This window comes from Pezoporus flaviventris, unplaced genomic scaffold, assembly GCF_033815535.1.
Source record: "Pezoporus flaviventris isolate CSIRO_AGI_PZ_B2104156 unplaced genomic scaffold, CSIRO_AGI_Pfla_v1 ptg000164l, whole genome shotgun sequence".
Classification (NCBI taxonomy): domain Eukaryota; kingdom Metazoa; phylum Chordata; class Aves; order Psittaciformes; family Psittacidae; genus Pezoporus; species Pezoporus flaviventris.
The window spans coordinates 805,052-821,043 of NW_026892712.1; the positions used below are offsets into that span (position 1 = coordinate 805,052).

Consider the following 15,992-nt stretch of genomic DNA (forward strand, 5'->3'; position numbering starts at 1 on the left):
CTGAGGGGATTGTTAGAGAAATGCCAAAGGTTGCAGCTGCTGGCTGTAGACTGCTACCACTTCTGCTGTGCCTGCTCCACTGCCATCACAGCTCAAGTATGGGTGCTGGGAATACAGTTTGGGGAGCTTTGAGCTGCTGAAGTCCTTCTCCAGACCAAATCTCAGCCTTTTTCCATTGCCATGTTGCATTATGAAGGCATGGCTGTAAATCCATGGCTATTCAGTCCTGGCTTTGTTGTATGATATGAGAACACCCCAAGAACATAGTTCTGCATGGGCAGAAGAGTCTGATCTCAGCCCTGGCAGGGAAGCAATGATGGTCTTCCTTCTGTGTCCTCCTGGAAAGTCTGTAAGGAATCAGGGAATTAAGACAGACATCATTTCCTTTCAGACAAACAGCCCTGAGGCAGCTGGTGGGGCAGCACTGGCACAGCCAGGGTAGCTAATGCTGCCCTGGGCAAGGGTATCTCTTTTTTGGCCTCTACCCATATCATGCTGTCTTTTCTGGCAGGACTGTGCTCTTTGACCCTGGATAAGTGGCACTCAGTGCTTGTTCCTTCTTCTCCCATTCTCCCCCAAACATCCCCCTTTGAACTGCTGCCAGAAGGACCCAAATTTCATTCCTGTTGTTTCCAGCTTTGGTAGGACCAAGACTCTACTACATTCAGTTTGATGAACTTTCTCATTGGAAAATAGGCAGGGCTTCAAAGCAAAACAGCAGACACACAGGTGGATGAATGGCCTTCACTTAAAAGGAAGAATTAAAGGTGATAAATGCACTAAGGAAATGTGTGTGTGTGAACAATTTCCAAATATTCAAAGTGGGCAAAGTAAAGTAAATTGTGTAGGTTTATGCAATGGGCCATGATGAGGGTAATGGACTGGTATTAAAATAAATGAATAAAGATAGAGGAGTGTTAGAAATACCTATTGTCTTGCAGAGAAAAACATGGACGTATTAGGGACAAAAAAGAGGGTGTTGATCTGCCCCAGTGTGCTGGTGTAATTGTCAGATTTGCCCTAATTCTGTTTTCACAGAGATCTCTGAGGACTTGGGAAAGAGTATTCTGCTATCTGACAGCACAGAGCACAGCGGAGATCCCAAGCTGGTTCCAGCTGATCCTAGCTGTGCCAGGGAGGACTCTGGCTTCCTCTGCTGGAAGAAAGGCTGCAACCAGGTGTTCAAGAGCTCGGCAGCCCTTCAGATGCACTTCAATGAGGTTCACGCAAAGCGGCCTCAGCTGCCAGTGTCTGATCGCTGTGTCTACAAGTTCCCCTGTAACCAGTGCAGCCTGGCATTCAAAACCATTGAGAAGCTGCAGCTCCATTCCCACTACCATGCCATCCAGGCATCCACCGTGTGCTGCCTTTGCCAGTGCAGCTTCCGAACCTTCCAGGCCCTGAAGAAGCACTTGGAAACCAGCCATCTGGAGCTGAGTGAGGCTGACATTCAGCAGCTATATGGTGGTCTCTTGGTCAATGGAGACCTCCTTGTGATGGGAGATCCTTTGCTCACAGAAGACCACGCTATCATAGTCGAGGAAGATAAGGAGGAGGAGAGTGACTTGGAAGATAAGCAGAACCCAACAGGTGGTGATTCAGGGTCAGTGCAAGAGGACTCTGGCTCAGAACCAAAGAGGGCCTTACCCTTCAGAAAGAGCCCTAACTTCACTATGGAGAAATTCCTAGATCCATCTCGCCCTTACAAGTGCACAGTCTGCAAGGAGTCTTTCATGCAAAAGAACATTCTCCTGGTCCATTACAATTCGGTTTCTCACTTGCATAAACTGAAAAGAGCCCTCCAAGAGTCTGCTACTGGGCAGCCCGAACCAACCAGCAGCCCAGACAACAAGCCTTTTAAGTGTAACACCTGCAACATGGCCTACAGTCAGAGCTCAACCTTGGAGATCCACATGAGATCTGTCCTGCACCAAACCAAGGCTTGTGCTGCCAAGCTGGAAGCAGCTGGGGGCAGTGGCAGCAGTAACAGAACTGGCAACAGCAGCAGTCTCTCTTTGGGTTCATCCACGCCAAGTCCAGTGAACACTACCAACAGTAATACTTTTACAACCACCAACACAAGTAATTCGGGCACAGCTCCCATTCCCAGCCTGCTCAACCAGGTATGCAGCGACAGTGTGAGAATTCCTCCTTTAGGTAACCCTGTAAGCACTAGTATGTCCTCCCCTTCAGAGCCCAAAGAGGTAAACCAAAAGAAGCTGGCAGACATGATTGCATTCAGACAGCAGCAGCAACAGCAGCAGCAGCAGCAAGCTCAAACCTTGGCCCAGACCCAGGACCAAGTCCAGGCCCATCTGCAACAAGAACTGCAGCAGCAGGCTGCTTTCTTGCAGTCTCAGCTCTTCAACCCAGCACTTTTGCCGCACTTTCCGATGACCACTGAGACCCTTCTGCAGCTTCAGCAACAGCAGCATCTTTTGTTTCCTTTCTACATCCCTAATGCTGAGTTCCAGCTCAATACAGAAGTTAGTTTGCCTGTCACTAGTGGTGCACTGACATTGACTGTTACAGGTCCAAGTTTACTGGAGGACCTGAAGGCTCAAGTTCAGATCCCTCAGCAGAGCCATCCACAGCTCTTACAGCAGCAGCAAGGCCAGCTCTCCTTGTCACAACCTCACTCCGTCCTTATACAGCAGAGACAGAACCCTGAGAAGAAGAATAAATCCATAGTGAAAGAGAAAGAAAAAGAAACCCCACGGGAAAGGGAAAGTGCAGAGAGGGGAGACAGTAATGTAGCATCTAAAGAGTCTCTACCTGATAATTTAAAGCCCAAAGAAAAGAAAGATTTTGTACTAGGCGGTAGTTTGGAGCCCTCCTTAATGCCGCTGCATATTGCCTCTGATGCAAGAGGGAATGCCACAAAAGCCTTGCTGGAAAACTTCGGCTTTGAGCTTGTCATTCAGTATAACGAGAACAAGCAGAAGGTGCAGAAGAAAAACGGGAAGACAGATCAAGGTGAGAACTTCGAAAAGCTTGAGTGTGATACGTGCGGCAAGTTTTTTTCAAACATCCTCATCCTGAAGAGCCACCAAGAGCATGTTCACCAACATTACTTTCCCTTTAAGCAGTTAGAGAAATTTGCCAAACAATACAGAGAACACTATGACAAACTGTACCCGCCTCAGACCCCAGAGCCTCCGCCACCACCTCCGCTCCCTCCAGCACCTCCTCAGCCAGCTTCTACTCCTACCATCCCTCCTTCTGCCCCACCAATTGCCTCTCCTATGATTGCACGAGCCCAGCCGTCTGTGCCACTCACCCAGTTCTCCATGTCAGTGGAGCTCCCCATCTTTTCACCACCGATGATGCAAACCATGCCACTACAGACGTTACCTGCACAGCTGCCACCCCAGCTGGGTCCTGTAGACCCTCTGCCTGCCGATTTGGCCCAATTGTACCAGCATCAGCTCAACTCTAGCCGTCTTCAGCAGCAGCAGAACAAGAGGACATGGATCACCGATGACCAACTCAGAGTCCTTCGGCAGTATTTCGATATTAACAATTCCCCAAGTGAGGAACAGATCAAAGAGATGGTGGACAAATCTGGATTGCCCCAGAAAGTGATCAAGCACTGGTTCAGGAACACTCTTTTCAAAGAACGCCAGCACAACAAGGATTCCCCATACAACTTCAGTAATCCTCCCATTACCAGCCTGGAAGAACTGAAGATAGACTCATGGCCTCCTTCTCCAGAACCTCAAAAGCAGGAGTACTGGGGAAGCAAACGGTCCTCCCGGACACGCTTTACTGACTACCAACTGAGAGTTCTACAGGACTTCTTTGATGCCAATGCTTATCCAAAGGATGATGAACTTGAGCAGCTTTCTAACTTGCTGAACCTCCCAACACGTGTTATAGTGGTGTGGTTCCAGAATGCCCGTCAAAAGGCTAGGAAAAACTATGAGAATCAGGGAGAAGGCAAAGACGGGGAACGACGGGAGCTTACAAATGACAAGTATATTAGAACAAGCAAATTGAACTACCAATGCAAAAAGTGCTGTCTAGTCTTTCAGTGCATTTTTGATCTCATTAAACACCAGAAAAAGCTTTGTTACAAAGATGAGGATGAGGATGGACAGGATGATAGCCAGAATGAAGACTCTATGGATGCAGTGGAGCTTTTGACTCCAACCAGTTCCTCCTGCAGCACGCCAATGCCCTCACAAGCTTACAACACACCTACATCTACAGTCGATGCAACCTCCTCAGCTTGTCTGCATCTCACAGCAGAGGCAGATGATTCCTCCACCTATAGTTCTAAAGTAGAACCTACAGAAGAGAAACCAAAGCAATCTGAACCTCCGAGTACACAGCAAAACCAAACTCAAGAGAAGCAAGTGCAACCAAAGCAAGAGTCTCAGCAGCAACAAGACCAAGGAGAACAAAAGACAAGTTCAGCACACCAAAAGATTTCACAGTTATCCTCCCCCTCTTCATTGCAAAAGCCACCTCCCCGTCCTCAACTCCCTCAGTGCTCCTTGTCACAGTCAATTCCAAGTCCATCTCAGCTCTCACATATCTCCCTCAAACCCATTCACACGTCCACCCCTCAACAGCTGGCAAACATACCTCCTCAGCTAATCCCATACCAGTGTGACCAGTGTAAGCTGGCATTTCCCTCCTTTGAGCATTGGCAGGAGCATCAGCAGCTTCATTTTCTGAGTGCACAGAACCAGTTTGTCCACCCTCCATTCCTGGACAGAACGCTGGATATGCCACTCAGGCTTTTTGATCCCAGTAATCCACTACTTGCAAGCCAGCTGCTATCTGGGACATTACCACAGGTTCCAGCAAGTTCAGCCACTTCACCATCAACTCCAGCATCCGCAATGAACACACTGAAGAGAAAGCTGGAGGAAAAGGCTAGTGCAAGCCCTGGAGAAAAAGACAGTGGGACTGGGGGAGAAGAACCACAAAGGGATAAACGTCTAAGGACTACCATTACCTCAGAGCAGCTGGAAATTCTTTATCAGAAATACTTGCTTGACTCCAACCCAACGCGGAAAATGTTGGATCACATTGCACATGAAGTGGGCTTGAAGAAACGCGTGGTGCAAGTTTGGTTTCAGAACACCCGTGCACGGGAAAGGAAGGGGCATTTCAGAGCTGTAGGGGCTGCCCAAGCCCATAGACGGTGTCCCTTCTGCCGAGCTCTCTTTAAAGCAAAGACAGCTCTGGAAGCTCATATCCGATCCTGTCACTGGCATGAGGCTGAGAGAGCAGGATACAACTTGACATTGTCTGCTATGCTTTTAGATTGTGATGGGGGACTGCAAATGAAGGGGGACATCTTCGATGGAGCAAGCTTTTCCCACATGCCACCAACAAGCAGTGATGGACATAGTGTTCTTCTCTCCCCAGTGAACAAGAGCATGGAGCTGTCACCTCAAGCACTGCTGAGTCCGTCCTCCATTAAGGTGGAAGGGATAGAAGACTTTGAGAATTCCTCCATGTCCTCAGTCAATCTGAGCTTTGACCAAACAAAACCGGACAATGATGACTGCTCCTCTGTCAACACTGCAATCACAGACACTACAACAGGAGATGAAGGGAATGCAGACAACAATAGTGCTACAGGGATTGCAACCGAAACCAAATCAACATCGAGACCCAGTGAGGGTCTTGCAAAAACTACCATGATAGCAATGTCTGAATATGAAGATCGTCTGTATTCTGGCCTGGTCAGCCCAGCTCCTAGCTTTTACAGCAAAGAGTATGATAATGAAGGTAATGTGGACTATAGTGAAACATCCAGCCTTGCAGATCCCTGTTCACTCAGCCCTGGTGCAAGTGGTTCAGCCAGCAAGTCTGGAGAGAATGGGGATCGTCCCGGACAGAAACGCTTTCGCACTCAGATGACTAATCTCCAGCTAAAAGTTCTTAAGTCATGCTTTAATGACTACAGGACACCCACCATGCTGGAGTGTGAGGTCCTGGGCAATGACATTGGACTGCCAAAGAGAGTTGTTCAGGTCTGGTTCCAGAATGCTAGGGCAAAGGAGAAGAAGTCCAAACTCAGCATGGCCAAGCATTTTGTTATAAACCAAACAAGTTATGAGGGACCCAAAACAGAGTGCACTTTGTGTGGCATCAAGTACAGTGCTAGACTATCTGTACGTGACCATGTCTTCTCTCAACAGCATATCTCTAAAGTTAAAGAAACCCTTGAAAGCCAGTTGGATAAGGAAAAGGAGTATTTTGACCCAGCTACTGTACGTCAGTTGATGGCTCAGCAGGAGCTGGACCAAATCAAAAAAGCCAATGATATTCTTGGTCTGGCAGCTCAACAGCAAGGCATGTTTGATAACACACCTCTGCAAGCTCTTAACCTTCCTGTTGCATACCCAGCACTACAGGGCATCCCTCCAGTCTTACTTCCAGGCCTCAACAGACCATCCTTACCAGGCTTAAGTACATCCAACACAGGTAGGTATGTATATTATCACACTGCTCAGACACACAGCTTAACTTGACGCATCTTTAGCACAAGCAGATGTTCCCTTGAGGAATGACTGATAACAGGATACCTGGCCCTTTAGTGGAGCATGTTTACTTGACATCAAATGAGCAGTAGGTATTTTATCTTTAATTCCTGAATGCTTTCTAGCCAAGTCTGAAATACAGCAAGATGTAGACATTTTGTGTATATCTGTTTCCTTAGCATATACTGAAAGTTCTGAAGCACTTTTGAAGAAATGAAGAATAAAGGATTTATCAAATGGAACAGTAAAAGGAGTAATGTGCTGAATGCATTGTTCATTATACCTTTCCTTTTGCTATTAAATTCAATTTATGTGGTGCCATCCCAAATTTTCACTAATTGTGAACTGTTTCTAGGGAAAAGTGTGACGTGCCTGGTGGCACTGGTGACAGACTCCTGGAGCATCTTCATGTAACAATATAACATCCCTATAGTGACCTCCAGAACTAATCCCAGTGCAGCTGTGGGTTGGTTTTTGAGTAATGTCTAGGTAAAACCTGAAAGTACCTTCTCAACAAACAGCAGTGGGATAAATCTACTTTGGATTTTAGTACCATTTTTCTCAACAATACTACATATTTTTATGAAATTTGGTACAGTCCTTTGGGTGGACTAATACCAGATATTGGACTTTGTTTTTTTGAGGATGTGCCTTTTCCTTGTACCTGGTGGATGGGTGAAGGGTATAAGGTCTGCAAACACTGGCAGTGGAAGATACTACTCAGTAGACTAGCAGTGGCCTAAAAAACTTGATCCAAGGGCTTTGTTTCACTCCTGCTACATCTGTGGTATCCCAGGGACATGCCTGTGTCTGAATTCCCACTCATAACAGAGTAATCGATGTTCTGAGGCTTGCTTTCACTTGGAAGACTTCTCTCTTTACTTCAAGTTAACTTTCACCAGGGCTGCTCTGCAGTTACAGAGATATCCCAAGAACTGATTCCAGTGTCTTGTCTCCGCAACAGGCTGATACTGTCTTGGGCTGGAAAGCCCATGGCACTGGTACAGTTACACTAGATGACACTGTGCATCCTTGTTTTCTGCTCTGCAGCAGTACAGGTCTGCCACTATTAAACAGTGTCCAGAAATGATAACTTTCTCTTATTGTACTGAACTGATTGGCTAATGATGAAATATCTTCTGTTGACAAATGAAGAAGAGTTAAATCTCACTGTATTTTGGGGGCTTTTGGCCTTTCCAAAGATGAAGAACTCTCTTGAAGTTAAGGTCCTTTTTTCCACAAGAGCAGCAGTGGGGATTACTTTGTGGCATGGTTGCTGTTGTCCATGTCAGAAGGACCTGTCAGAGAGCAGAAAACATCACAGTGAGTTTTCCTGGTCTCTGGAAAAGCTTTCTGCTGGGAGTTAGGGCCTCTGTGATGCTTTTCACATAGTTACAGAACTCTTCCCATGACCCCCAAAGCAAAAGTAAAATTATTTTTGACTGTAGTTGAGGGATATGTCATTGTAATTAAACCATTTTTAAAAAACAGTTGCTGTTAGAAATTCTTCTGTTCAGGGCTGCTGCCTATTTCTGCTCTTTGAGTCTAGTCTTAGCTACATGCCCCAAGGGCATCTTTCAGTGCCAGGACTTCTTCATGCAATACTTCTGTTCTTGCCGAATATCTTGTTTCAGAGGCCAGAACTAGGCCAAGAGAATCTCTTTGGCAAATTGCACTGTCAGCCTATCGCAGACAGCTCTGTGCTGTTTACTTAGTACCCCAAATTTGTAACAAGATCTAAAATTACTTTTTTGCACTTCAATTTATATTGTTGCTTTTATTTTTCTCCAAAGACCAGTATGTGTCCTGGGGAGATGGGGTTACGTACTATGAACGTTAAAAGCAATCAGTAACTGCCTATATAGGACTAAGCTATTTAAAAAGTCAAACAGACTGTTTGTGGCCTTCAGATAAAGCTCCAAAGGTCAGGCCATCTCGGCTCAAAGCCTGTCGAAGCAGATAAGGCTGTGCATCCAGGAATGTTATGAATTAGCTGCTGCTCCCACACTTGAACCTCTCTGGGAGCATTCAGCTAGGGAACATAAGTTTCAATGGCATCTATCCATAATATGCCCTTATCTGAAATCTGTAAGGCTGCTGTGTGGAGGCTCACTTCATACCTTCACAAATCACCATTGTCTTGATACTTCATCAGGAGCAGATGAAGGTTTCTGAAGGGCTTTGCATCAGCCATGGCTGAACTCTTGGCTCTTGGTCACCCTCCTCCCAGCCCTCCTCCCAGCCCTTCTCCAGCTCCTTCACCAGGCTGACCCCTGAAGACTACAGTGCCCTTCTCTCCTGCCCTTGCTTGGGAGGGCAGCGCTGGGTGGAGTGAATGCAGCACTGTAGACAAATGAGCTTTTCATACCCAGGTGTAGTGCAGCCAGGCTTTGGAGAGTGCTTTTCTCCCCTTAGCTTCTAGCTACTACTTGGAGCATGATGCTGCAAGAAAACGGTTCCTGTGCTGTATGTTGAGAAGTTTGGATTCCTTCTGGGCTACACCAGCTTTACAGGGCATGGTTAAGAGACAGGCTCTTGTGATTCAACTGTGCAGGTAGCAGTCTAGGGCTCAGTGTCCAGAAACCTGAGGACCATGTGTGTCTTGGCACAGAATTTACTTCTTGTGCTACACTCAACAGCCTCTGCCCTGACTCCTGATGTCTACTTTGGCCAGGGACCTGGGTATCAGGCTCCCTGCTAGTGGCAGGGATAAGGTGATGGTTGAGGATGCCTACACTTGTTCTTCAGGATCGATTATGACAATTTATTAATCCTTACCAGGATAAATGGGGCAGATGCAACTTGGAGCCATTGGCCCCAGCCCCTACCTGTGTTTGAGTCCCTTTACAAGGCAAAGGAACCCCGTAGCAGATGAATTTCCCTGCCAGGAATCACTGCCTGCCCTGTTAACAGGATTGACCTGCTGGCATGCTTCCCTTTCTATTCCTGCTGTTGAGAAGATGAGCGGACTTCACATTGCACCATTAATCCATCTCCTTTGTGAGGAAGCATCATGACCCTTGTAGTTCCACCCAAAACATGATGTTCATGACCTGGGGGATGTCTGAATACCGGTTAGTGCAGATGTAGGAAAAGTGCCTGTCCCTGACATCAGCTGTTAATTATTCAGGAATTTCAGAGGGGTCAGTAAATCAACAGCTCTGCTGAGCATCCCATGCAGGTGGTGGGTGTCCCTGGCAGAGACACTGCATTTGGTGCTGCTGGTGATGGGGGCTGTTGAGGCACATCCCCTTGGCACAGGGCCGCAGGGAGAGGAGTGGTTGTCCCAGAGAGAGTGGTGGACAGGCTTTCTGATCTGCACTGCTGCAGCACAGGAGGTCCAGCCGGTCGCTGCCCTTGCACAGAGGAGACGGAGGTACAGGTTGGCTGTGGGGAGACCTGGAGTCACCCCGCCTTGTGCTTTCTGCCTGTCCTCACCTCTCTCTCTTCCTTCTTGCAGCTTTAACTTCTCCCAAACCCAACCTGATGGGCCTACCCAGCACAAATGTCCCTTCTCCCAGCATCCCCACCTCTGCATTACCAAATAAGCAGCCCCCAGCCGTGCTGAGCTCATCCACCCCGGCACAAGCCACAGCAATCGTGGCCTCGCAGCAGCCACTGGCAACAACCCTGCAGCAGCAGCAGCCACCCCCGCCACAGTGCAAGGAGGAGAGCGAGAAGGCAAAAGAGAAGGAGAAAGCACCCAAGGGGAGGGGGGACCTCCTTCCAGGGCCCAAGAAGGAGAAGGGGGAGGCACCAGCGGGTGCCCTCTCAGCCCCACTACCTGCCATGGAGTACACCATGGAGCCCACCCAGCTCCAGGCACTGCAAGCTGCCCTGAATTCAGACCCCACCACCTTGCTGACAAGCCAGTTCCTTCCCTACTTTGTCCCCAGCTTTTCTTCTTACTATGCCCCACAGATCTCTGGTGCCCTGCAGAGCGGGTACCTGCAGCCCATGTACGGGATGGAGGGGCTCTTCCTCTACAGCCCCGTGCTGTCGCAGGCACTGCTGGGGCTGTCCCCCAGCTCCCTGCTGCAGCAGTACCAGCAATACCAGCAGAGCCTGCAGGAGGCATTGCAGCAGCAGCGGCAGGTGCAGAAAGCACATTATCCCAAAGGAAGCCGAACCCTGGTCCCCGAGGGGGCCGCCACCCTGGACAAAGACCCTGCCAAAGAACCCCCCAAGCATGAAGAGCAGAAGAACACACCCTGCGAGGTGTCCCCCCTCCTGCTCAACCCCCAAGAAGAGCCCGAAGCAGAAGGCAAGGGCACAGACTCCCTCAGCGACCCCTTCATCGTACCAAAGGTGCGGTACAAGATGGTCTGCCGCAAGTGCCAGGTGGGCTTCAGCGACCAGGAGGCTGCCAGCGACCACCTGAAGTCTCTCTGCTTCTTCGGCCAGTCCATGGCATACCTGCAAGAGATGGTGCTTCACGTGCCCACCGGCAGCAGCCAGGGCAACGGCTTGCACCAGTGTGTGGCGTGCGAGAGCACGGTGTGTGAGGACGAAGGCCTCAGTCAGCATCTCGAGTCAGCCCCGCACAAACACCGAACAATCACAAGAGCAGCAAGAAACGCCAAAGAGCACCCCAGTCTATTACCTCACTTTGCCTGCCCCCCCGACCCCAGCACCGCATCTACCTCGCAGTCGGCCGCTCACTCAAATGACAGCCCCCTGCCCCCCCGCCCCCCCCAGCTTCCCCCCACGCCGCCAGAAAGCCCTGGCCCCCAGCAGCACCCCGTGCCCCACCAGGGAAGCCTCTGCTGCCGTCTTTCCTTCCTCTCTCCTCATCTTCAACGGTTACCTCAAGTTCATGCAGAACCTCAGGGGTTCAGCCCTCTATGCCAACAGATGACTATTTGGAGGAGTCTGAAGCAGATCTTAGCCAAAAGTCAGATGGACTGGCGAGCCCAGCAGAGGGGCCCCGGGACCCCGGATGCCCTAAGGACAGTGGTCTAGCTAGCATAGGAATGGACACCTTCAGATTGTAAGCTTTGAAGGTGAACAATGAAAATTAATTTAAATAAAAAAATTAATAACAAACTAATTTTAAAAATATACTAACTGCAATTCCAAAGCTTCTAACCAAAAATAGAAACAAGAAAAAGCGTGGGTTGTTTTCCCATATAACAATGCTGGTGGGTTTTACTTTTTTTTTTTCCCCTTTCCTTTTAATAAAATAAGACTTGAAAAATAAAATCTGTTACATTTGTCCTTTCAAAGGTACTCTTGGTTTGGGAGACGAAAGCCCATGCTGCTTCCTCACTGTCTTTGGAGCTTGAGCCTCTTGTATATTGCCCCTTTTCAACCACCCCCATGTCGATAGCACAACAGAGGCCAGCACACACTGTATGGGAAAGCAGCCCACCTGTTAGAGTTTTAAATGTTTTGCTATCTTAGCATTCAGATACCAATGGCTTGCTAAAAGAAAAAATAAATGCAATGTCTTTTTATTCTCAGGTCAATTGCTCACACTTTGTTCTATTTTTAGAATCATTGTTTTAGATATATATATATATTTCTTTCATTTGTTTTGGGTTTTTTTTGCTTCGTTTTAGTTCCAGAAAAGGATTTTTTTCTTTTTTTTCTTTTTTTCGTTGATTTAAAATGGGCATAAAGTATTCAAGAGAAAAACAATGCTTTAGCTTTTTGGGGATTTTAAGGGTAGCTTTTCTGCTGAAGCCGATTTCAAGGGGAAAAGTTAAGCAGTCCCACTTTTCAGAAAAAGAAAAAAAAATCAAAACCCTTGCAAAGAGTGTTGAGGACTCAGAGCTTAAAAAATGTTTTAAAACAACTGATTTTCTGTATTTATGATAGATATGACCATTTTTGGTGTTGAGTAGATTGTTGCATTTAAAATTAACTGAAACAGTATGGTAGATTTTTAAAAAATACACTTTTGTGTACATTTAGCTTTTATATGGTCCGGCTGACGGCTTCTCATTTGATGTTTTCTTGTTCATTCCTAGCCAGGTAGATTGCAATCCATTGATTCGCCTAAGCTTTTCTCCCCTTTGTACCTTTACTTCCCGTTCTTCCATCCTGTAATCTTTCACTTCTGGTTGCTACCTTCGTTTCTTAGAGGGTGGTCGCATAATTATTTTATAAAAACTAAAGAAAGAAGTTCAAAGGGTTTTGGGGGGTCAGTAGGATCCCTTGCAGAATATTTTTTGTTGAGGGTTTGAAACTTTTTAAGACGCATACATACGATTTGCCTATGTGTATTACCCTTCTGCACTTTTTCGTCTTTTCCATTTTTCCTTTTTTTTCTTCTTCCCTTCTTCTTTTCCTCATTTTGTAAATGCTTCAAAGACTCTGTTCCTAAACTATAAGCATTTGTTTCTGTTTGTGTAATTAGGCTGCACTCTGTTCCTTCTTTTAAAAGAAGGTTTTGTTACTTTTTCTTTTCTCTAAAGAAAATTCATGCTTTAAATATGTCCAGAGACATACCCTTTCACCACTGGTGCAGAATGAGCAAAAAGGATTCTTTTTACTTGAGAATTTGTTTTGGATTTAAACAAAGAAGTCTAAGTTTAAATAAAGAATAAAAAAAAAAAAAAAGTACCCAGGTTGTTATCTGTGCTTCGTCTGCAAGCAGAGATACAACTCTTAGCAAAAGCCCAGCACACCAAAAGACAGGTTTCTCTTTCCAGGTTCTCACTAGTGGTGGGCACTGATGTCCCGTTCCGTGCCCCACTTGTGGAACGTGCAGACACACATCTTGTACGGTCTGGACTTTGAAAGGAAAACTTTGTGCTGCTAAAATGTAGGTTTTGGAGACAAATAGATGCTGTTTCACTTGTGTAGCCAAATGTTAACAGAAACAATTTCCTTTCCCTACCCCCACACCATCCCCCATTTCCTCTGCTCTGAAAGTGCAAGAGCCTTCTCCCCATCATCTTCATCCTCCTCCTGCTTCAAAAAGGAACTTTGAAGACTGTGAACACAGGTTCCTCCTGCCTCCTCCAGCATCTCCTTCCCATGCTGACGCCACTCGTCGACCCTGCAGGAGACTGGAGCATTCAAGAGACGAACGTAAGGTTCATTTTCTAGTGGGACACTTTTATTTTTATGGAGTTTTGGTTTTAGTTTGATGAACAACTAGATCCTGGACTGTTGTACATATTTTTTACTAGGCTAATGCACAGTTCAAATTCCTTTTTTAATTGTTTTTTAAGTAGACGACACTAAAGAGAGTACCATCGAATATTCCTACCAGTACCCAATTGTAGCATAAGGTGTCAAAAATGGAAACAAACGCAAAAAGAATTTACTGTTTTAACAAACTATTTTATTTTAACAAAAGTACTTGTATTTCTCCCCATGTTTGAGATGAACATATTTTAAATTCTGAAGTTGTACAGTTTATGCTTTCCATTATTTTGTTTGCAATTCTATGATTTTTTTTTTGCCATTTAACTGTTGTATGTTACTCTATCATATTGAATTTTGTTTGCTTGCTTGTTTTTGATTCTCTGTGTGATACAAGTTAACAATTTAACGCTAGCTTTATCTGTCCAATTCTGCAAGGTCTCTTTTGGAAATCCTTTTGTCTCATTTTGCTTCGGGTTTTTTTTAATTATATTGTTTGGTCATAATGCAATTTCTTCTCTCCTTCTTCCTCCTCCTCCTTCCCACCCACCAAAAGGTTTTATAAATTCATTTCCTTATATTATTTCTAACCATTTCTAGTGACATTCAGTGTGAGGTTGGCTCCTCCTCTTGCAGCCCCTGGGACCTGCACCCCAGTCCCACTGGCCGCCCTGGCAGGGACACCTCCCCTCCCCCAGCCAGGACTTCCCCGCCCCTGGCCCTGTGCCCCACTGCCTGCCTAGCCACCCCACCTTGGGAGCCTCTGTGCTGCCCCGGAGCCCATGCATGGCCTTTCCAACGTATGTCGGAGCAGGGCTGGAAAGGGCATGAGGAAAAGATTCTAAACTTAACATTGAACAAGTTTCTGGTTTATTTTTAATAAAAAGCTTTTTAAGTGGTGAAGATGGCCAAAGTTTCATACAATTGAGAATCACAGAGGTGTAGGGTGTGTTGGGGCTGCCCATGCCCGGGGTGGGCACTGACATGAGCTGGCACACACACTCTTCGTGGAAATATATTTTGCTTTAAAAAGAAAACCTAGGCTTTTAAATAGAAGCAGAAATTGTTGGATGATTTGGTTGGTTGCTTGGTTTTTTGACTCTGAGATACTGCCCACTGTGAAACACAAAACTTTTACTATTTGTTTCACTTTTATTTTGGGGGGTGGGTGAGGTTGGGTAGAACAGAAAGTGTAAATGAGGTGAAGAGGGATACGAACAGACTTTGCAATGTACAAAAAATAGAGCAAGTGAAGCCAAAAATTGTGTTCTTGGTGTTTCTCTATAATGTTGTCTTGTTAGCTTTTTTTTGTTATTGTAACAGTGCTGATCTTGAACTGTACCAAAATACATGGAGACAAACAGAAAACCACATGGGGCTTTCAAAACTTTACAGAATTTGTCACAAGAGACTTTGTTGTCATAGTTGACTGTAGATGGTAATTGAATATACTCCTTTGGAAATATTTCATCACATATGTTTCCTGCTCATTGTGATACATTAAAAACAAAAATGAGCAAAAGCTCTTGTCTCCAATGTCCACTCTCATGTGGTCCAGGGTCTGTGTTGGGGTGGGTGTGTGCCATGCTGTGCCACTCATATTGGCTCAGATAGGATCCATTCACCATGCATCCGCCTGAGCTCCTGCATCCTGCAGTCCTCATGCACCCACCAGCACATGCCAGCACACACATGTCCACACGCAGGTGTCCGTGTGCCGCCAGCATGAGGGCACCTGGACTAACACTGTGAATTGATACTGAAGTGGAAGGAATGAGCCAAATTGTGCAATTCAGTCACAGCTCTGGGATGCATTGTGTATGAAAAAGACATTACAAGTGCATTTAATTTTACTAAATGATTGCATGAGAATTCTGGGCATGCTGTTGTAATGGTTAAAGGGGAAGCATGATGCCTTAATGGGTTGAGGTCATCTGGAAGCCTGTAAGCCAGAAGTGAACTAAAATCACCATCTGTTTTCTTCTACTAATCAAACCAAAAGGAGACAAAAGTAAGAAAGGTAAGTAAGTGGCTGACTCACTGCTCTTCCCTTTGCTTCCAGTGCCTCTTGAGCACAGAGGAAAACTTGATGAAGTGCTGAGTGTTAATAAATAATTTAATAAACAACAGAGCAGCCCAGCATTGCAGATGGGATGGGCATTCTGCTCAATCTGGGCAGCTTTGGCTGTGCTGCTGCCTCCCCAACAGCAAGGGGCTTCCTCCCCCTCCCCAGGGAGCAGAGGTCTGAGCTCCACAGTGTCATCCATCTGGAGTGGGAGTCCCAGGGAGGAAAACTTGCAGCTGGTGAGGATGTGGCAGTATCCTTTAATTAATTGGGTCAGGACATTCACTTGCGAGCTCGTAAGTTCAATAACCAGGTTGCTGATGCACCTT

General features: G+C 46.4%; 1 protein-coding gene across 1 annotated transcript in view; it reads left to right on the top strand.

Annotated features, from left to right (window-relative positions):
• The window catches only part of LOC133283323 (zinc finger homeobox protein 3-like), a 155,759-nt gene extending 144,262 nt beyond the window's left edge, over nucleotides 1–11,497 (top strand). The window contains 3 exon segments of the mRNA XM_061480007.1: nucleotides 1,039–6,447; nucleotides 9,964–11,187; nucleotides 11,190–11,497. Of these exon segments, the coding sequence (XP_061335991.1) occupies nucleotides 1,039–6,447; nucleotides 9,964–11,187; nucleotides 11,190–11,497 (6,941 nt within the window).
• Nucleotides 11,498–15,992: the final 4,495 nt, after the last annotated feature.